The 22818-nt window shown below is 34.9% G+C and overlaps 1 protein-coding gene across 3 annotated transcripts in view; it reads right to left on the bottom strand.

The window, feature by feature from the left end:
• PTPRQ (protein tyrosine phosphatase receptor type Q) overlaps positions 1 to 22818 on the bottom strand; it is a 131462-nt gene that overhangs the window by 87303 nt on the left and 21341 nt on the right. For all 3 annotated transcript variants that reach the window (XM_032689172.1, XM_032689171.1, XM_032689169.1), the window contains 11 exons: positions 20299 to 20461; positions 18411 to 18671; positions 16607 to 16767; positions 15528 to 15639; positions 14626 to 14852; positions 10917 to 10986; positions 8688 to 8887; positions 7031 to 7280; positions 4450 to 4578; positions 3282 to 3428; positions 1596 to 1768 (listed from right to left, as the gene is read on the bottom strand). In XM_032689172.1, the coding sequence (XP_032545063.1) occupies positions 1596 to 1768; positions 3282 to 3428; positions 4450 to 4578; positions 7031 to 7280; positions 8688 to 8887; positions 10917 to 10986; positions 14626 to 14852; positions 15528 to 15639; positions 16607 to 16767; positions 18411 to 18671; positions 20299 to 20461 (1893 nt within the window). The remainder of the gene's footprint in view (positions 1 to 1595; positions 1769 to 3281; positions 3429 to 4449; positions 4579 to 7030; positions 7281 to 8687; positions 8888 to 10916; positions 10987 to 14625; positions 14853 to 15527; positions 15640 to 16606; positions 16768 to 18410; positions 18672 to 20298; positions 20462 to 22818) is intronic.

The raw sequence follows: 22818 nt of genomic DNA, 5'->3' as shown, positions 1-22818 counted from the left end.
CATATATGAGCCACCTCATAGCCAGAAAGAGATGGTTTTACAGTGATGTAACTAATACACATTAGTCCTTTCCCTATGGACTCTGGGTGGAGAGAGCGCAAAGCAGCTTTTCTACTCCTTTAACTAGGGGTGCATTAGCCACAGGCAGAGATACAGCATCAATCTCACCTAAGTACCAAGAGGTAAAAGTAACATATGACTCATCTTCACCAGCTTTTTATAGCAAAGTAGTAACTCACATTGAGATACTTTTTGCTTATAAGGGTTTTCCACATATAAGACAACATTTTATTGCTACTAGTTATTGAGTATAATTAGCACTGTGGATCTGACAGTTCAAATCCCATAGATGCTCTAAGATTTGGTCAATAGAATTCTAAATAAAGATTTATTATTATTTGCTTTGGTTATTAATTAGAAAATTCAATAAACTATAATAAAGCAGCAATGATGCTATACTAAGAACTCAGAAACTAGGAAATTCCATCATTAAAATATTTCTGTGCAGACAATTCTAATTTTTCTGTGTCTGTACTATGATACAATCTTTAATTATAAAGTTACATACTTAATTTTCCAAGGACGCCTGTCTGGTTTAATGAATGGATCCTTATCCCAATTTTTTTTTCCCTTACTCCTTACTTAATGTTTGCCTCCAGGGCTCTATATAATGTATATCATTCAACTTGAAAGTGAACTCCTTCATTGAGCTCTACATCAAAAACTTAGATTCCAATTCAGATCCAGTGAAAGACATCATTGTCTGAAATAAAAAAAGGAATTATGCAAACTTTGGGCACCTATATTCAAAATTCAAACCAAAAAGCCCTACCTCAGAAAGAACTCAATCCTGAGCTGAATGTTTACTAGGAGTCTGCACTTCTGTGCTGTGTACTCAGAACTTCTCTAAGAGTGTAAAGCACATCAGCACTCAAAATCCAGAAGCTGGACTGATTGACAGCGTGAGTCTCCAGAGAGATATAATCCCATAGATGCGTGCAGATATCCTTAGTAAGCAATCATAGCATGGAGTTCAGCATGTAGTATCACACATGTAAATTTAAGGATGCAAATGGAGGGAGAAAGTCTAGGTGTGTCTGCCTTGCTAGTAGAACACTTAACCAGCCTTGTGACACTTCTGCTGAATTCACTTCTGCACAGAATTCACACCCACATCTTCTAGAGGTTTTGCTGAGTGGCTGTGTATCAATCCAGGCACATAAATATGTGTATCAGTCTAGGCAACTCTTACAGGCTGTATATCAATCTAGGCACCTAACTCTTACAGTTAGGTCACCCTATGCAGAAAAGAACTCAAGGACTCAGAAGGACAAGACTGTAGGCTATGGCTTCCTGCCTTCAGTAGCTAAGACAGTCTGAATCATTCTGCCAGAATTATTTTTTTTTCATGTTATGGTGAGAGCATTATGAGAATCTTTTTGAAACCCAGTCAGAGAGAGTGGAATGAGGAAGGTGGCTTTTAAAAACCTTAACAACTCATCTGTGGTGGCTAATTCCACATTCTATAACTATCAGATAAGGCAGAGAGCAAATTTAATATATAAAAAAAAATCCATGTTAAAAAAAAAGAATACCGTATTTTTATCTCCAAGAATAATGTTTTCCAGAGTCATGAGTGTTTTCTGCACGTGTACTTTAACTCTGTACTGGGTAATGATTCCATTTGGTTGTCGTGGCTTCCTCCAAACAATTTTTATATATGTGGCTTCCACTTCTGCTAAGTGTAAATCTGATACAGCACCTGGGACTAAATATTAAAGAAGAAAATTGATTTGATTAAACACCTGTGATTATTACAAGCTTTTTCAGTCCTGCATGCAAGGCACAACAGGCATCTAGTCAAATTTCACATCCTTTACTTTTGAGTTGATCCTGTGCAGGTAGAGAGTTACTTCACATATTTTCTTAGCAAAAAAGTTACAGTTCTAAAAATATGCATGGGTTTTTTTAACATATATGACATATGCATGCATATGGTCAGACACTAAGATGATGTAAATCAGGATAGCTCTGCTGAAGTCAGTGTATTGAAATCAAGCAGATCTTTGCTGTCTTCCTATATGGAATCTGAAGTGTATTTGAAAATGAAAGGTTAGTTTTAAAATTATTAAAACCATACAAGTAAACAGCTTGAAAAAAAATTAATGTAACACATCTAGTTCATTTCTCTTTTATGACAGGTTTTGGTTCAATTTCTTCATTAACTATTTAGTCTTAATGATACTGTACTTTCCATAGGACTGCCAGAGACAAAAAATACATTTTTATTCAATAGAATGATATTCAGATTTGATACATTTCAGTAAAACACAATCTTGAAATTACTTGCATAATGAGGATTTGTAGATTTGGCATTAAGATAGGAAATTATATGTTACTCTAAAAGAAATATCAAACCCACCAAAATTTCCTTTGACTTTTGACAGTGCGTTTTGACACAAGATGAGAAGGACTGTACTCAGGCATGCTACGTCTGGAAATTGTCTCTGAGAGCTGCCAAAAGCAGCTACTTCAGGAAATAATAAAATAAATAAGGAGTTGTTCTTCCCAGTGTTATACCTTGACAACAAACATTGCCAGAAATCACTGATTGAGAGATTTTCTAAATTTGTGTTGTGTGGCATAAACATAAGACAGAAATAACTATCTTGAAACTGCCTATCACACACTGAATCTTGGTTTTTTCTGTTTGCATCCTCAGACGCTGACCAAAAATCCTGCACAATCTCACATACATCAATGATAAAATTGCATTTCTATGCAACAGTCTCATGCGGTGAGTTGACTATTGGGAGCCAAAACCTCTAAACCACAGAGTAGTGTTCAGAGGCAGAACCAACCACTTGACTGCACCAGGACAAGACCTCGATGTTGGGTCTGCCTCAAAGCTAAGTTCCCTGGTAAGTTCCAGGGTGTTCACCCTGGTATGGAGCCTTTGATTTGGTGAGAATTAGTCAAACCAGAGGTTTCATAAGAAACATTAGGGCTGAACAGCCGCGGGAAATCCTGCACTGTTTTTCGTTTCCACTTGCTGCCATCTAACGGGGAAGAGGGGGGGCCTGCAACTTAATTACCATATCTAAAAATAACCACCTTCATTCAGAAAGAGACTTCATGTCTTGCACAATCTCTGAGAGGCAGATAAATGTAGTGACAGTGTATGAACTGGACAAAACCAGAGAAAGGCTCTGAAGGGAAAACTGAAACCCTTTGTCATGTACAGTCAGTCCATATGTTTTTTTTTCTCTATGATTACTTACCATCTGGAGGAGTGAAAACTGTAAGGTTAGTCTTTGGCCCCACCCCAGCACTTGTTTCAGCACCGACGTACACATCGTATGTTGTAAACGGCACAAGGTTACTAAATACAAACTTATGGTCTTTTGTGCTGTTATCCAGAATATGACCTGGAATTAAAAATGAAGATATTCTAGCTCAAAAATAAAAACAGTCCAAGGCTACTTTTCAGGATGATGAACAATGAAAAGCCAAATTTCTTTGGGGAAAAGCTAGTTTTGAACAAACTTCAGTGGAATAATACTGAATGTATGGGGAAAAAACTAACAAACCAATCAACCAACAAGCCACTTCAAGAAGGTGTGGGTTTTAAGAGGAAGGGATTTTTAAAAAAAAAAATTTCTACTGCTTTTTCTGTGTGGTCTCATAAAAACATTAGAATACAGCTCATAAACTTATTACTTAACTACAGGCAGTTCTATAATTTCTCTGTGTATACATGTCAGAGTTCAAAAAAATTCCAAAAACATCAAAACAAACTCAGACATTTGATTACATACTGCACGAGAATGAAAATCCTCTAGAAATCTTTAACAGAAAGAGAAGAGAGCAAAGGTAAGATAGAGAATTCTTTGAATGTCATGGCTAGGCTTCGCAAATGAAGATTTGGTAAGGGCTCTACCCACACTTGCTTCAAGCGCGCTGGTGGCTAAAACGGCCAATGCAAGATAGACAAGACCGGTTGCAAAAGGCGCAGCAGAAGGACTCCTTAGGTGGTATTGACAGGACATGGTTCTTTCTGCATTGTCTTTTCTCCTCAAGAGTGATCCCGCGTGAGTTCTCAAAAGAAGCGGTAGCGTTATAGATAGTGTGTCTCCAGACCTCCCGATTGGAGGATTTGGATGTATAAGCACAGTAATTCAGCTGCAACCTCAGCCCTGAAAGACTGAGGAAAAATTGTTTTTCTCCATTCTTAAGAATATCTAATATGAATTTAATTTTATACTCCTCTTCATGATGGACTTTTCCCTTAAAAGTAATCTAAAAACTATTAAAACATCTAATAGTAAAAAGGATACATAACACTGCTTTCAAATATTCATTTTTGATTGACAGGCACAGTAAGAATACAAGTGTAAGGAAACAATCACAAAAAAAGAAAAAGAAATGGTAACATCAGCTCTGACTTACCAGATGGTCCATACAGCTCAACTCTGTAACTAAACTTTCCTGTTACTATGGCTGGGGGTTCCCACGTTACTGAGAAAGACTTTGCTGTAACGTTGCTCTTGGCAAAATTTTGTGGTGGGTCTTCTGGAACTTAAAGAATATTGGAAAAAGTCTTTGAATATAAAAGAATTTATATTAGGATTTCCAAAACCACATATCAGACAATTAATTTTAATCATAAAATATTCTGAAGGGAAAAGTATATGTCATTAAAATTACTAAATTTCTCTTTTAAGGTAATGCTCAGAAAAGGTATCAAGAGAGCTGGTAGTATGCAAATAGTCTTTAAGAGACAAAGATGGCAGGGATTCTACCAAGTTTAGCATGGATTTTACCATGCTATAGATTACATACAGAAGATGCTCAAATATGATTGTGAGGCTCAGTAATACAGGGCTCACATCGGGTAAGTTTTCCTTCCTTGAATATGTTCATTTTTCACATAGACAATACTTCATATTGAAAATTTCTTGCAGCTCTAATGATACATATTACTATCCTGAAAGCTAAACCTGTAACCAATGAAGTTTGTTAAAACATTTCATACATGAGTAATTTTCCATTTTCATGACACTATTTGTGCAAATTAAATGAACCCAACACTCAAGTGATTACGGGATGCAATGCCTGCTCTCTCTAAAGTATGCCTTACTGCAGTTATAAAGTAATGAGAGATTATTATTGATATTAAAATCAGAATCCAATTAAAGGAGATGGAATTGTTTACATCCACATAGAGTGAAATCAAACTCAGTTTTCAAAAATGCTGCATACAGAAGTAAACTTATGGAAAATGTTTGACATAAATTTCTATGAAAATCAGTCTTGATGAGTCATGTCTGATATCTAAGCCAATACGGAGACAATAACTGATGCTGTAAACAAACACACAAGTTAACTAATATACTGCTATTATAAAGTACTATTGTCTTCTGTAAAAACTATTGTACAAATGAAAGAAATTAAAAATCCTGTCATTTCTAAAATGTATGCTATAGATCAGTCAGTAGTGACTACTTAATCATTCTTAGTTTTGCAAATTGCATAAGTTAAAACTGCACATATTTCTGAAGCATCATCTCAGAAGTCCACTATTTTTCCCAAGTTTTAATCTTTCTCTCTTTGTAAAAGTGTCCTCCAATTGACAACCATCGTGGCAAAGGGAGTATTTCCATGCAGATTTAAAAAAAAAATTTAGCATTTTAAAAGACTTTTAAGAAGTAGCCTCCTTTCCAAAAATCAAAGCAAGAAAAATATCATCTTTTTGTCAGAAACACAGGAGAGCTGAAGCATGGCTCAGAAAGTTCTAGCAGGAGGAAACAGAAATAATTTTCAGCATGGAGCGCCAACGAGCTTGGGTGTACCGGTGTGCCGCTAAGAGGAAGGACTTACTGAGACTGGGAGCAGAAGAAAAACTGACTGTGCCTTTGGCCCTGTGCACACTCACACTGACCAGTAAGCCCATCTCCCTTTTCACAGACCCTGGCTCTATGCAAGGAGAGAAAACCTTATCTTTCAAACAGTCGACAACTTTCTATGCATGTGGTGAAACTAAATCCCATTCTGTAAGCTTTTCATCACTTTCCAGGGTTTTCTTACTCCAGTGCATCTATCCTAGGACGTTAAGAGGGTGAAATAAATACTGGAAATTAGCCCTGATATCATTAAAAGAGAAACTGTCCAAAATTTCATTCTGAACAGAGCAGCAAACTAAGGCTATTCAGATTCTATCAAAGCAATGTAAATTAACTGCTTTAGAAGGGAATAAAATTTCTTTTCATCTGAACAGTGCTATGAATATCGTATGTAGAAAGGGAACTGAGTAATATCAACTTGAGTTAAGTGAAAGAATGATGTACTAGCAAACAGAGAGCCAGAATAATTCTTCTAGAATGCCTTTATGGTGTAGCTCTACTAACAGTGCTGTCTACTACCTAAGCCATTATAAAACTCCTTCTCCTGGACCTTTGTTTCCAATTCTAACTTCTCAGTGCATTGCAAGTAATCCAAAATCAACTTCACCTAGTGCTTAAAGACTTCTTCATTACTGAACAAATTTCTGCAATAGGTCCAGATTGAGAACCACATGACAGGAGTTTTCTTTATACTGCTTATTTCTCTACAAAGGCAAAGAAGCTTTAAGAGCATTGCAATGTGCACAACACACATACTTTTTGAATGCTATGACTGACACCTTTTCCCTCCATCTTTATTTCTAATTCTCCTTCCATTGTACTATTAATTGCAGTTCTTAAATTACCTTCAGTTTTTCATAAAATTTGATCTGTCCTGACCATATCTTTGGTACCTTTGACTCCTAATAATAACTGAACTCCTACTCACTGTATATTAATAGATACATTGTTACACACATTATCAGTTGATTCCATCAGGTAAAATTAAGTAATCATGTAAATACAAAAGCATGATACAGATAAAGACAGATTCAGACTGAAGTATCTTGCAACAAAAATTCAAATTGATATTTTGAAGTTTTTACCTAAATCTGAGAATTTTATTTCCATTTGAAAGCAGTATTTACCTGATTCTGGTGTCCGGACAATTGCACTGTCAATGTAGCCTGCTTCAGTGGTAACTGCAGAAACTTCAAAAAGATAGGTGGTGTATGGCCTGAGGTTAGTTATAACAAAGCTAATCGGTTCATTCCAAACAGAGCTCAACTGACTTGGTGCCTCTGTATTTGGTGTAACTGTAATCTGTGAAGGAATTGTGGATTCCCCAAAAGTAGTTGAAGGAGTGGTAGTACTCCACAGAAATGATTCACTCTTATCCTATAAAGACAAAATATGAAACATGATAAGCTGTATCTATAACCTATAATTGTAAATATATGTAATCTAAAAAAGGCAGACCACCTTTGAAAAAATATTAGCCTGAATTGATTCTCCTTTTTACACTCCATTTCCAAATTTAGATTGACAGTGCTGGTACATCTGTTTGTGACAGTATTATAGTTTCCTGTCTTATTTAAAAAGATCTCATATCTGACTGAATGGAAGCATCTCTCTAGGATTCATTTAATTATTCCCAGATTCTTTTCTCAGTGTTCAGTCTCCCTCTTGAAAAAAAGTTCTGTAGTGAGGTCCTTTTACATCACATATATGTTCTATATATGTATGTATATATACACATATATCCATATATTATGGACAAAACCAGACAATAATTTCTTAGTACATATTGCCAGGAGACAACTCCGGAAAACTGTTAAACATTATGGTAACCAATACTTATGATTCAGTAGGTGGCAGTCTGCCTTCTCAGTGCTGAATTAAATCAGCCTGGTGTCAGGAACCTTTCGCAATGCCTAAGATGATTTTCCAAATAAAATCTGAAACCAAAGTTATAGTACTTTTTGTCATTTAAAACTACATTTTTCATTAAAATATTAAGCCTAGAAAGTTGGAGCGGAAAAAAAAGAAAAAAGGAAAAAGTTTGAGTAGTTGCAACACTGTCCTCAGAGTAAGAAGGAAAAGGAGAATAAATGCTAGAAAAGAGAACTTTCCTCAAGAAATTCTGAAAGGTATACAGTGGTTACAGGTCTGAATCCAATGAATAATCAAAATTCAGAAAATTTTCAATGAATGGTTATTTCAAGAACAACTTAGACTACAAATGTATTTTTGAAAATCACTCTGATAATCATGCATCTTTTCATTTTGATATGAGAAGTATTTCAAAAATATTGAAATGTGATAGAATAAAGCATATTTTCGAAATATAAAAAGCATTATCATGCTACATAAAAAGTAGGACATTAATATTACTCTATGTCTTCACTGACCAAAAAAATTCCTTGAGTTCTTGGTTTTTTTCTAACTGAATATCCTATAAAACAAACAAACAAAAAATTAAAAATTGAAAGTTGAAAAAAATGATCTATTTTGCGATTTTTTGTTAAATGGATACCGAATTTAACCTTTCTTAACATTTTTACTTTGATTAAACCGAGCTTTTCAAGGAAAAGCATTCCATTTAAATGATTTTGAACAGAACGATTTTTCTTCAACCATTATATCCTGCCTTGGGTCTAAGTTTGCAAGGCATTTGGAATTGTTCTGAAAAGCAAGCCTCTCCACTTTTTATGTCTCAAAATTCAAATGTATAACCATACTCAATGTAAAACTGTATTCTGTGGGATAAGTCTATTTCTAGTTTAAAAGGTTTATAGCACTTACATTACATTCTGGCAACCTCCCAGACAGAAGGTCCTCTACTTTAACCAAGACATCTTTCACTACAATTCCACTTCTTGCGTGTTTCACACTAATCTTGAAACTAGTTATCTTTCCATTTGGTTGCCGAGGTAGAAACCAGATCAGATTTACAGCTGAGGAATTTAAGGCTTCAACTGTGAGATTCACTACTTTACCTGGAGCTTGAAAACAAACCAAACAAAAGCAGTAAGATAAACTTTTCTTCTCAGCACTGAGAAAAAGAAAATTCCTTTTTTTTTTTTTGGTAATGCCATTTCTAGTTTCCAAACCCTGGAGCAAATAGATAACAATCATTCATAAACACATGTAAAGCAGCTGATATACAACCAGCTCTTTCTCTATATAGTTTAAGTAAGAAATATAACTATTTTAGTTGCATAATAATATAGTAATTGGTTTGGTAAGCTTAAAAATATTCTTTCTAGAAGGAAGTCACCTCCTATTCCAAAAGTAGCAAAATTTTGTCTATTTTTGTTTGTTTAAGAGCATCTGACAACACTGGGCATTTTATTTCACTTTACCTGTGTCATCTTTTCAGCTGCATATAGATTTATGGTAGCTTTAAATAACTCACTTTAATCAGACTATTCACTATTACTGCAGAAATGGCGTTCTTTATATCAGTGACAGTTTCTGTGGCCTTTTGTCAGAGTATCTGTATTAATCATAGCACAAAAGAATGACATGCAGCATATAAATGAGATTTTACATGCTATCTGAACTTTCCTGCAAATTAGAGTAATCTCTCTCTCTTAGTCCTGCATACATGTAGCACAGTCTGCAGTAAGTCCTGTAATAGGTAGCCTTGATACTACGGAGAAAAGGGTTAGCTTTTTACACTCTTTTAAAAAATACAGCATTCCACAATTGCAGATCTTCCACAGGTGAATTAAGACAGCTCCTCCAAGCTTCCCATTTAGTGCTTTTAGTCCTGCTAAGTCTTTTCCAGACCTTTCATCTCTTTTCCCCTCTCCCAGACCACAGCCTTTAAATTTAAATAATTTTATTTTCTGGCTAACTTTCTTACTTCAAACTGCACATCTGCATGTTAATCAAGATGTTTGGCTTTCTTTAGCCATCAAAGCAAGAGTTAAAACAAAAAAACGATTAAGAAGGTAAAAGTACAAATGTAACATCAGTGACACATAACTTACCTAGAATTTGAAGAAACCTTACAATTACATTCTTAATAAGTGATTTTAGCTTTAATAAAAATGTAGTCAGAAATGCATCAAAAAATAAAATGCTTATGTTCTCATATGGAAAATATAACTGTTGTCCTCTGTCAAAGATGAGTAAATCATAAAGCTCACAGAAATATGGTTTTCCACCAGCAATAATGTACTTAGAATAGTGAAGAATAATGATTTTTCATAGCTCCGTGTGGCAAGTTTACTACTCCTTCTCATATTTGGTTTCATGTATTATTGCATTATCTTAGAATAGTGATGATTTTCCGACATTGATTGAGACATCTCACTCTGTAGCTTGCATAGAAACAGAAAGCAGCCTAAACACAGAGGAACAGTCACTGCCATGGCAGTATGAATTCTGTATTCCACTGAGACTGGTTCATCCTGCTGTAATTGGACTGGTGCCAGCTCTTCAGTCAAGGCACAAGTGCTCCTGGAGCACAAGCAAGATTATGCAAAGTCAAACTACATTTTTTTAATCTTCAAAACAACTCTAATTTTTATTGCCATTTCAGATTTTTTTTTTCAGAATTAAGACATAAACATTTAGTACAATAGTTTCTGTGCAAGGCTTCTTAGAACCCAGCGCTAAACCAGTACAGATTGATTTAAGTAGGCAATGCCAGAGCTGATCCCACAACAAAATCTATCTCCTGGTACTGTTGCAGGCAACAACAGATGGGTCCACTTAATACGTAGCTCTGCTCTCCTGTGACCTTACTTTCTGAAAGCAGCCTATCTAGAAACTGGCATAGGAAAAGTCTAACAGAAACAGACTTTACATACAAGAGACACCCATATGTGCACACCCTAAATGCTGTTATTAGCAAATAGAACAAAATAAATCTTTGCCACTGAGTGAGAGAATAAGAAAAGAATTATGATTTTGTTCTAAATGCATTAGAATTTTTTCAAGTATGAACTTTGCCATGGATAGTTTATTTGAACAGATTAGAGCAGATTTAATTAAAATAACTAGCAGCTTTATTAAAATTACCACTTTCTGCAGTCTGAAAAAGGAAAAGATCACTAAATACTCCAATACCAGCACTGTTCTCAGCAGCAACCTACAGAAAAAAAAAAGAATTCACATTAGAGAATCTATAGAATATATAGTTTCAGGAATCTGAAAATCTCAAGGATACACAGAGATTCAGCTTCCAGCTTTTAAACTATAAATATACAAACAAACATGCCTTTTCTAGTTACATTGTTTAAATTTATATTCAATATATAAATGTAGAAAAATAAAAGGAAGAAAGTAGGAAATAGCATAAGAAATTAAGAAAATGACGTGTGATTTTCATCAGAAGTGCTGAGTCCCTATTTTATGGCACTCAATCACAGGAATAACATCAGTGACACTCCTGTTCCTTAACATAATTCACTTAAACCAGCTTTTGCAATCCTATTTTACTTACTATGAGTTAAAAGAGTAAAAAGGAATATATATTCTCTTTTATTTCTCTATCTCCTGAAGAATAGCAAGAGCAGGTCAACCTCCCTCAGAGAAGAAACCCAAGGAAAACATGTCTTTTTGTGGAAAGACAATATGTCAGGGAACTGTGGATGCACTTTATGGTAGATGTGCTTCAGTGCTCAATGTAGCACTCAGAAGGGCACTACATTGAGATTTTGTGAAGATAAACAAAACAACAATGTTGTTCGCTCCACAGTACAGGACTTAGTGACAACTTGATGCAGCGATGGGCCATAGCATGCATTACTTAAAAATAAAGAGGAATGAAGTCTAACTTCTTATTTGATAAGTGAAAGAGACAACAAAAAGTAAAACATGAGCAAAATTCCAAGAGTGTTGTTGAGAGGTGTGTGAAAGAAGAAGCAAAGTGAAAAGCTCTCCAGCTTTCTCCAGAGTCATTCCCTCCTGACAGTGTCCAGGAACAAAGGTATGGCAGTGGCACTGAGGGACCTGACAGCACAGACCTTGGGGAACACAGGGTGAGAAGGGGCAGATGTGCAAAACTAAGTGTGGATCGCTATAGAAGTGACAGACAGCACACAGGAAGGGGAAAAAAAAGCAGAGGGAGCCCACAAGTCAGAAAGGGAAACTCGTTCTAATTACTTCTCAGCACTAAACAGTGCATCTTTCAAAGACTGTAAAGCTGTTTAAACAAAAGGACCAAGCCCTAGCAGAAAAACACAGCAAAGAGATACAAGGTAGTGTGTTCTTTACATCTAGGATGTAAAGGAGAATCTGTGTCACTGGCTAGCTCCTTCCTAAGCCATACAAACATGCCCCCCATGCACACACCCCTCATGACTACAGCCAACCCTACCTACTTGTGCATCACAGAGACAATGACTTGAAACATCCTTAAGCATTGGTGAATTCTACAGTAATTGTAGTAGCTGAGGAAATTGACTGGAGAGCTTCAGGGGACTGACAGGCAATCAGAAAATTCTGACAGTATTTATGTTGCATTACATAAATCTAAAGCCATATCCTCACCTAAACACTGGGTTTTGTTATCTCATCTCAAAAAAAAGAGTTCAGAAAGAAAAATTAGCATTAAGATAGACATGGAAACTCCTTTTTCATATGTGTAGTTTCAAGACAACTCAAAGTTACTATGACATAACTATGCAAAAATTTGCATGGTAAAGGTTTCAGCTACAAGCACTGATAAGCTGTGAAGAGAAATCAAAATAAATGCTTACACAATGTACTGGTAACTTCTAGACACCACTGCCACAAAGAGTCATTGTACAAAAAGTCTTGGAAACATTTTAAAAGGACAGTTTTACTGCACAGATAACAAAGTACTATCCAAGGTTCAAGTAGCTGCAGTTTACATTTGGAAGGCATGTTAATTTTTTATGCTTTGACTTACGTTGTCACCGATTATTTAAGTTTAGAAAAAAAAAATCTTCCATGCATAATTTCACAAAATTATCAATGATCAGATGTTCAAAATTATCCATAGCTCTCCAATATTTAGAAAATTAACTCTTGTAACTGCTATTCCTTTAAAAGTGTTTTGTTTTGGTTTTTTATTAGATGTAAAGAAATTAAGACTGGACTGTTACAAACAGGTTGGAAACCTATATTCAAAGCTTATAAGCTCTGATGAACTGTAATGTCACATTATTTACCAGAAAGAATTTCACAAAAGGATCAAGCCAGGTACCCTAAAACAGTGAAGAATTTTCACTTACAAAATTCAAGAGCTACTTCTAATGGTACAATAGACCCCAAACATTAACCAAAGAACCACAAGAAATTCCTCAAGAGAAGGAAAACAAGTCATATTTCTTTTTGTACACATATATGAAGTAGAAAGTGCTCCACCTTAGTGGTTATTAGTGGGTCACAAATCATTGAATCAAATTCTGTTCTAAGATCAATGCTTCAGGTACCAGGCATGGGAAAAATTTCTTCCCACATATATCAAGAAAGGGCAAATTACTGCTAAATAAAACAAATTATTTAAAATGCCTCACAGTTTTCCCAAGGAAGATTTATATATTGAGCAAAGAATGTAATTTCCAAAACCTTTAATAATGAACCCCACAGAAGAGCTCTGGTGGTACTCCTGATTGCAAATTGAGTTCTCTTAATAATGTCATTTATCTGAGGAGATTGATCTGCTTAGATCCCAAGTGTTAATGCTTTTATCAAATAGCAGAAAAACTTTTTTCTTTGGGGGGGTGGGGTGTTTTAGCAGATGACTGGAGGCAGGAGCCTAAATGATAAAAATTTCTGAAGCTGTGGATATACTGGCTTTCATCAGCACAGTCATCAGCACTAGATTGACAGTGAGCAACTTTCCCACAATGGCAGGCATAATTACATTTTTTACTTTCTTACATACACACACCACCCTTACAAAGGATCCTTGCACAGCCTTATTCCTAGCCTAGTCAACTTCAATTTTCTTTATAGATTTGTGCTGTACGAAATTACATCACAGAATCAGAGAATATTCTAAGTTGGAAGAGACCCAAGAAGGATCATCAAGTCCAACTCTTAAATAAAGGGCCCAACAGGGATCAAACCTACAACCTTGGCTTTATTAGCACCCTGCTTTAACCAGCTGAGCTACTCTCAGGGTCATGACATGGAATGAAGCAAATCAAAAACATAATTTCATTTAATTCTTGATTTTGAAAAGAGGAACCTCTCCAAGGTTCTTGTGAAACAGTAAGTCAGGCAATGAATTGCTTGGCAACTACTGCCAAGAGAACAGCAGTTAATTTCTGTCCACTTGAAGTCATGTATTGTCGAAGAGTTCAGAGATGAATCAGGAGTGCCCAATCTCAATGTAAACAAGTTCCATACATAGAAGACCTGCTTTTCTGGATCTGGCTGAGATGATTTAGAAATATACGTGTAATATCCAAAGTGCACCAGTCATTTGAAAGATTAAAACTCAATGAAGATGAGGATGGATTTAAATGTTTCTGAAAATTCTACCCTTTGCTTTTTGTATTTTAGCACATAATGACATATTTCAATAAGAATATCAATAGAAGAAACTACATTTCAGTACAATTTTGGTTGGAAATATTTTTAAATACACTCAAAAACACTACTGTAAACAAATACCTGACTAGTGTATTTTGTAATATGGCAACAATATATTAGCAATGTCCCTCTGAAAACTCTGTAGAGACCTACTATAAACTTACACAATTTACAAGTAATCAGAATTCGAAATACTAAGAGTCATTTGTAAAGCTTTTACCATAATTTCATAAGTTGTTCCAGGATTAAGATTGGTGAGAAGAACTTCCAAACTATCTGGCTTTGTTGTGACCTGTGTATAAGTGGTTTGTCTCCATGGGCAGACTTCTTTATATTTAACAATATAGGAGAGAATTCTGCCATTTGGATGCAGTGGTGTATTCCATGACAGCAGAATCCCAGCAGAGCCCACTCTTTCACCTGCAAGGTACACAGGGGGTCCAGGATCTAAAAAAAACCATACACATATAAACAAGTTGTTAATTAGTTTTCCTAATAGTGGAGACAGATTCACAGATTCTATAGAGAAATTAAATCATCTGCCAGCATAAACTTATAAAACTACTGAAAACTGATGTTCTTTTGAATAAAAAGCTTTTTTTCTGGCTAGAGTCCTATTACAAAAATGATTACATGAATTTTGGAGCACTGGAACTATTCTCCTGTAAGAATGTAAAAAATGTAATGCTCAAGATCTTTGTCTTAAAAACACGTTTTAATGATAATTTGATATTTGACATACTCCAGGATTCTTAATTAAAGTTCTTTTCCATGAAACATGTCAAAAGCAAATTCACTGTCTTAAAAAACACATCTGATATGGCTACTTTTTTCTTTTTAAATGTCTCTGAACATTTCTGTATGTGCCACTATACATATAAATTGGGGTATGGATATTACTACATAACACAATAGCAAATTTTTCAAAAGCTTGTAAATTCTCATGCTCTCATAGAACAGCTCAGATCCAGGGTATTTTTAAACAGTTAAAGAAGATGAAAGATTTTAATCACTGTTCAAAACTGATTGTAAATTCTTGGATACTACTGTGCATATAATAACACAAAAAAGTATAGTTTAAAAAAAAAATCAACGAAATGTCATCAGTCATTTTTAACTCACTTGTCACATTTGTTGTCACTGTTCTACTTGCAGGTGAACTATAAAGTGAAGAAGAAACTGCAGAAACTGTAACATTGTATGTTGTTCCAGGAATAGTATTAGAAAAATCAGCCTGAAATAGGACATAGATTTATTTAAGTCTTTTACCAAGAAACATAAAAATGAAAAAACAAACAAAAAACAGAATACAAAACAGAAAAAAAAATCACAGAAAAATTTAATCATTTCATTACTGAAAGTTATCTGTTAATAAGCTTTTAGAGATATAACAGAATTTGTAAGAGTAAAAGATAGTAGGTTACATCTGTTAGCTACACTACAGTATTTTGCTGTCTTATTTAACTACTCTCCATAAGATATGTATAACATTCAATATTAAAGAACAACAAAATTAACTATTAATTTTATCAGAGAATCACTTATCAATGTATCTATACAGGCTTTTCTGTGTTATCATTATCAAAGTAAAGATGAGGCATTATAAAATTCCTCTTGGAAAGAATGAACAAAAAAGCAACCTGAAAAACAAGTTTTTGACCCTTAAGCTAGCCCATCCTTTGAAATCAATATAATTAATTTTTTTTAGCAAGCCACTATATAAAATACCTGTATCTTTGCAGTTCCAATGAAAAAAAAAAGCAAAATATCCAGAATAACCATTATTTCTGTTAATACTATTATAATTTCCAGACCGCAGAATCAAAAATGCTCCTGTATCTTTTTGATGGTTTAGCAGTGAAGTGTTGCCTGCATTAATGATTTAAGCGCAGATCTCCCTGGCAAGTGCACAATTAATGAGTCTGTATTACTCAATAGCTCTGCCCTTCCCTTGTTAAACTATTCATGAACCCTTAGATGACTGGCTGCATCCTTCTAGTAGACTTTAAAAAAAAAAGTAAATTCACTACTTGTTGTTAAGTAACAAACTCCGTCTGCTGAAATTTGCTCTCACCATTTTTTCATTAACACTGTCATATTCATATTCACATTAAACAGCTAAGGGGGAAAGCTTCAATTTCTCACCAGCACAGTGCATAAGGAAAAGGTGGCCATGCAAGTCCTGTAATAAAAGCACATACTTGATACTTCCTAACTCCAAGATCTAGGATAACAACAGAAGCATGATCAGGAACAAGATCCACATGAAATCTGTCTACAAGTCCATATGGTAGTCTCCAATACAGTGAAAAAAAATATGACGAAACATTGAAGAATCTAAGTCCTTCTGGTTTTGCAGGTTCTGAAAGAGAATTTTGGAATAAAAGACATTAACGCCCTTGAAAAATATATTAGTAGGTATGACTAAATGTAAAAGCATCCAAGAAGAGTTTACTTGCTACATGAAGGATAATTACTAATTCGTCTGGGTACTACTAGCTCTGAGACTTGGCTGATAGGCTCCCAAGTACACTGTGTGGAAATCTCCATTCCCAGAGAGCAAGCTCAAGGATCTCTGCCCAGTGTTCAGTTAACACTGCTGAACAGTCCTGCTGTTTCTGCTGCCCTCAGCCTTAAAGTTAGCACTACTACTACTGACATAGAGTTGCTGTTGAAATTCAAGATATAGCTGGCGTTTGTTCTGCTGCTAGCAGGTTCTTAACTCTTTTATACATTTCATGTATTTGTAATCCTAGTAATTCCATGAACTCTGGTGAGTTAAGTCCCCAAAATTTGGGTGGTCTGTTCCTTTTATTAAAGCCAAGTTCCCACCTGCTCCCGTCACACTATCTCATTTTCATCTGCCTTTAAATGCACCTTTAAATATGAATCATCCACTCTAAGCCTAATAATGAATCAAATATTGAATTCTTCACTAGGCCATTAAAATGTAGCCTTGTGAATCTGTCTCCTTTCTACTCTGGAACATACACAAAACTGACAGCTTTCCCTATGCTTATCTCTCAGAGCAAGTCCAGTCAGTGATGCTATTGGCCACATTTCAAATTCACCACTACCCTTGCACTCAGTTCTCTGTCTGCTTTACTAATATGGCTCTCCAGAATTCAGACTAAATCTTCTAGCACTGTTTACACATTAGTATTGTACTGCGCAGTCTGAATATCATATTGCTTCCACCCTGAAAGAGCTCCACTCCTTTTTTATTTGCTCTAAATCTGCTTAGATTATATATCTTTCACAAACTCTTCGCACTGACTATTCAAAGTTGCAGAATTGTTTCAAACAGATTACTCCAGGTCTGCCATAAAATAATCTAAAATATTAAAATATACAAATATTAACTTTAGATGTTATATTCAGTCTGTATTGTCTCATTTTCATTTTTAACTCATTGCTTTATTTTAACACTAACAGAACAAAAAATATAAGAATAATAGTGGAGGTAGACAAGTTTAACTGAGAGCATAGTTTCTTCCTTTTAATATACACTCATAAATTTTAAGTCTTGCTGCTATCATCAGTGCTTCTATTTCCATGGATCTCAACTTCCTTTAAAGCTGGATTTTATGCTTTTAGAGGTCTTTTTATACAACCCAGGATTAATCTCAGAGTGTAGCTTACAATCTAAAGCCTTAACTCTACAAACATTTCTAAACCTGTTTAATTTCACTCACTGCAAAAAACCTACTGAAATGAGATAAGGTAAAACACAGCTCATGTGTAACTCCTTGCAGGATAAGACCTGAAATTGGCCAAAAGAAATGCAACACAGCTAAAGACATTATACTTCTGGTAGTGTATCTCTACATGCAGGTTGGATAGGGTATAAGTGATGTATGTCCAGAATGACAGTAAACTATTACATGCAAGATCTCCCGAAATTTCAGTGTTATGCTATGAAGTGAGATGTAAAAAGCTAAACATGAATTGTTAGTGGCAGCTAACATTCATTGGCAAAGAGAGAAAGCCAGAAATCGTACAGACCTGTTACAAATTCAATGAAAGAAGCAGCTCCTTCAGTATTTCCTTTCACTCTTTGCAGTGTGAAGTTGTAAATGCCACCAGCAGTCAAGTCCATAACAGTGAAGTCAGTCAGTGTTCCTGGAATCCTTAATGTTTTTATAAAGGTGTCATTTGATAAAGATGCTTTATAAGAAGTGAAGTTTGTCTTGGTTGGATTCCACATTACAGTTGCAGATGAACTATTTACCATTTTTAATGTCAGACCACATATCCCAGCAGGTTCTATATAAAAATTATTCAGATTAATAATGAAAAATTTAATCATTAGTCCTTAAAACATAAGAAAATACTAGTTTTTAAAAATAGATATTTTTTATTTAAATTAATTGAGAGTTCATAGCATTGTGAAATATTGATACAAATTTTAGAACTATGTTTTTATGGCTATGTAGTAAATGGTGCCATAATGTTGCACAGAGTAAAACCTGAGAATGTATCTCCTGTGTGCATTATGTAATTTACGGAAGAAAATTCCAAATTTATCAGATCTTCTGTAAGAACACTAACACTGCTCACTGGTAAAACAGAATGAGAATGGGAACACTTTTTAAGCAGAAGTAGAGATTTTATTCAGTTTAAAGTTTTCTAAAATACATCATAGGCCATATAATTTTGGAAAACTATTCATCTGTTCACTTAGGAACACAGTAAATAGCAATTTCTCAGTGATTACCGCTTTTTTCCTTTTTAAATAATCCTTTTGATTATATTACAATTCCTAAAATTGCAGATAATTTACAAATAACACCTCCATTAACCTGTGCAGCACAGCTGCAATTAGGAAAGAAAAATTTTTCCATTCCTCCTAAAAAGTGAATCATCTAGATTATCCATTTATCTTGCTTGAAACTTTCCCAAAAAATACTAATTAACATGTTCCTATTATTCAACATGAAAAAAATCCTAAAGGTGTACCATTAAAATTATATAGTAAACTCTCCATAATTTAGCCATACATTGTACTCATCCACAATTCTCTTGAAAATATTTACTTGAGGATAAAAATCAAGTTAAGGACCATGATAATGATTATTGTGCTTCACTTTTCATTATCAAGAATCTCCGGAACTAGATCTGGGGGTTTTTTTAGAGATTCATTCATCTTTGAATAACTAAACAGAGCCCCCTTGATTATTAACTGAGTTAAGGAGTTATAGCCCAAACAAGCCACAGAAAATCCACTGAAAAAGGGAGGAGGTCTACAATGTGCATATATACAAATGTGGGAGTTGATTTATTTTCTGATTACAATTAGCTGCTTTTTATCCCCTTTGGCAAGTCAGAATTTATATAAATCTTTTTCTTCAAAACTCTTCCAAAAAAAATTTCCCTCTTTTTATGTTGTATCACAGGAGTATTGGAAAACATGCTTGCTCAGAGACAGAAAAGGAGTGCAAGATACTGGTTTCTGGACCTTATTAAGCTATCTGAAACACTATTTCTCTTACTATATTAAGCGTTCTGTGGCCTTGCACAGGAACAATCCTGCAATCTGAGACTATGGGCTTGCAAGAATTTAAGAGATGCAGAAACAATTGTAAACAAAATTCAAGGTGTTTCTCAAAGTATAGGAAGCTATTCTGGCTCTGTTAGAGCTGAAAGGATTTTGAGTTCACCTTGGTTTTCAAAGAGCTATGTTCAGCTATGTCTACACTCCTCAACTTGAATCCAGTGTGTTATGTGGAAGGGTCCTGTTTAAACAAGTATCTAAAGAAGAAGCAGAACTTGCCTCCCAAAGATAAAGTTTCATTTTGAAATGCGTGACCCTTTTCAGTCACTTACAAACAATGATTTAAATGTCTCTGAATACTTACTGGTTTCCAAAACAAGTTATAAGGTATTTTCTTACTTGTGATGACTTTTTTCTCCACAGCCACAGAGGAATCCAAGCCTTTAACTGTCCTTAAACGAAAAACATATTCTGTCCCAGGAGTCAGATTTTGCACTACAGCTCTGCTGTCATAAATAGTTCTGATAATCAGCTTTTCATTATTCATTGGACAATATGAAAGCTATTGAAGAAAAATAATTTTTTATATTAGACCATTTAACTTCATAAAAGAGATTGCAACTACCTATTAATATAAAAATATTTAGAATATTTTCCATATGTTAAAGACAAAAAAAATCAAGAAGCTTTGTATTATGTTCCACAAGGTTGATCCACAATTACTCTAAGATTCATTAATAGCCCAGTGAACAGACAGTGGTGAAAGTAATGACTTCGAAAGTAGATGTAGGCATCAAAGTTAAGTCATGGCTTACAGGTTTTTGCTCTTGGAGGAAGGATAATAAAGTATACTCTGGCTGCTCAGTCACACAGCTGTACTGATGAACTGCACAGTTAACTAACTGTGTACCTTTCTGGCAAAAAAAAAGCCAAAAAAACAAAAAAACCAAACCAAACAAAGGAAAAAAAAAGACCGAAAAGACCCCACCCAAAACCATTCAACCAAAAATTCCACCTGTGCACTCTTTAGAGCTGAGATTCTATAAAGAATCCCAAGGAATCAGTCACTCAACTCTGTTCACTGTTATGCCTTGAAAATTCTTTTGTTTACAGCCACTGCAGAGAATAAAAGTGCTGGAGATACCAAGTAATTGAAATTTGAGCACTTGACTCCTAGAGGCTGTGAGGATTCCTTCTGACCTCCTAGACAACTCTAAGGTGACTAAAAAAATTCCTGTGACAGTCCTTTGTGGGGACACAGAAAATTGCAGACTGCTTCATAGATGCACTAGTGAAAGGCAAGATGCAGATTGTGCCTGCCCTGCAGAGGAGGGCACTAGACAAGCATCTCCAACATGCTCACATGGGTTTCTCAGGCCTGGCTGTCGATATGAAGAGATCAAGGTTTGCAACTGCCTACATCAGCAAGTCCTGTCCTGATACATGTTATTTCCTCCAACAGAAGGGGCATGTTATACACATGGCAGTGACCTGAAAGCATTTTGGTTTAGCTGCTATTCATTTGTGGAAGAACAATCCACTTCCCCCCTGTATATTTTACCAGCATGGTGCCTATTCATGCAAACTAAATCTTGGAAACTGTCATCACCTTATTAGAATTACAGCACTGCAAGATGCTAGAAGCAAAGCTATAGATTAAAGATTTACATCTAGTATAAACAAGTTAGGAAAGTACCTTTTGTGAACTCTTCGCTCTACAAAGTACAATATATTGCATAGAGAGTTGCTGATCAGAGATAATTAATTTTAAATGATTAGTAAAATGATCCCTTTTATGCAGGTGCACCTTACTAAGCAACCAGTCTACGGAAGCCTTTCTCATTAAAGATTTAAAGATAAGCTCATTTATGCAAACAAAGCACTGTCTAATGTGACTGGCTGCTTGCTCTATGAGATCCTGAGCAATAATACCATGCCATAAAGATCAATATTACAGATGACAATTATTTTCCACAGGATGGTAAAAATAGCATGACCACATTCAAAAGTGTATCTGAACAGGTTCAAAACAGGAACAAGATAATTGAATTTAATTTTAAAATTTGTAAAAATATACCAGGCTACACCAGCAGTGTTGAGAGGTTAACTGGCTACTCTTATCCATTCAGATCAATGCAACTTTACACTAACGAAGAGAGAAGAAATGTCAAGGAACTATCCTAAGGATACTTAGATTTCAAAGTTTAGGTAAGGATATAATTGAAGTCATGGGAGAGAGGGAGTAAAATAATTGAACACTGTAGTACTAGAGTATAAAACGTGTAGACCTTTTAAGGAAAATACTTTGTCTCGTATACTAAAAAATATCCTAGACTAGTAAGTTAACTGTACAAGATTATATCTCTAAATCTATATTGATTCAAATGACATGTTTAAAACAACACTACACTATCACAAAGTTTTATTGACCACATTATTGTGCTGACACAGTGGCTGCAAAATGCAAAGGATGATACAAGACAGATTGCAAAAGCCAGGATACAAAAGGGAGACTGGTTGCATGTCATAATGAAATATGATCCATGTACAAAGTATTTAGATGTCATAGTGGATTTTTTCTGAAAAAGAACTGAGAAAAGCAAAATAACTCTAGATTTTTTTGCAAGTGATATGATTCAAACTACAAATGCTGAAGAGCCACGCTGTTATATCAGCTTCTTTGTGAGAAAAAAATTAAAAGTCCAGTGTGGTGAAATTTAATTATACAAGGAGAGCTACCGAACAACGATCAAGTAAATTAAAAGAAAATTATGGAGAGTATCCAAAAGTGTCATGGTATAAAAAAACATTGAAATGCAACTTTGACACATAATATGACTCAAAACTTAGTAGAGGGAATGCAGAAACAGCAAAACCATTTGAACAGTAAAAAGTATTACTTCGAGAAAGATATCATTA

This window comes from Chiroxiphia lanceolata, chromosome 5 (genome assembly GCF_009829145.1).
Source record: "Chiroxiphia lanceolata isolate bChiLan1 chromosome 5, bChiLan1.pri, whole genome shotgun sequence".
Classification (NCBI taxonomy): Eukaryota; Metazoa; Chordata; class Aves; order Passeriformes; family Pipridae; genus Chiroxiphia; species Chiroxiphia lanceolata.
The sequence above is the reverse complement of the archived record's forward strand: the minus strand, read 5'-3'. Positions and strand labels throughout refer to the sequence as shown.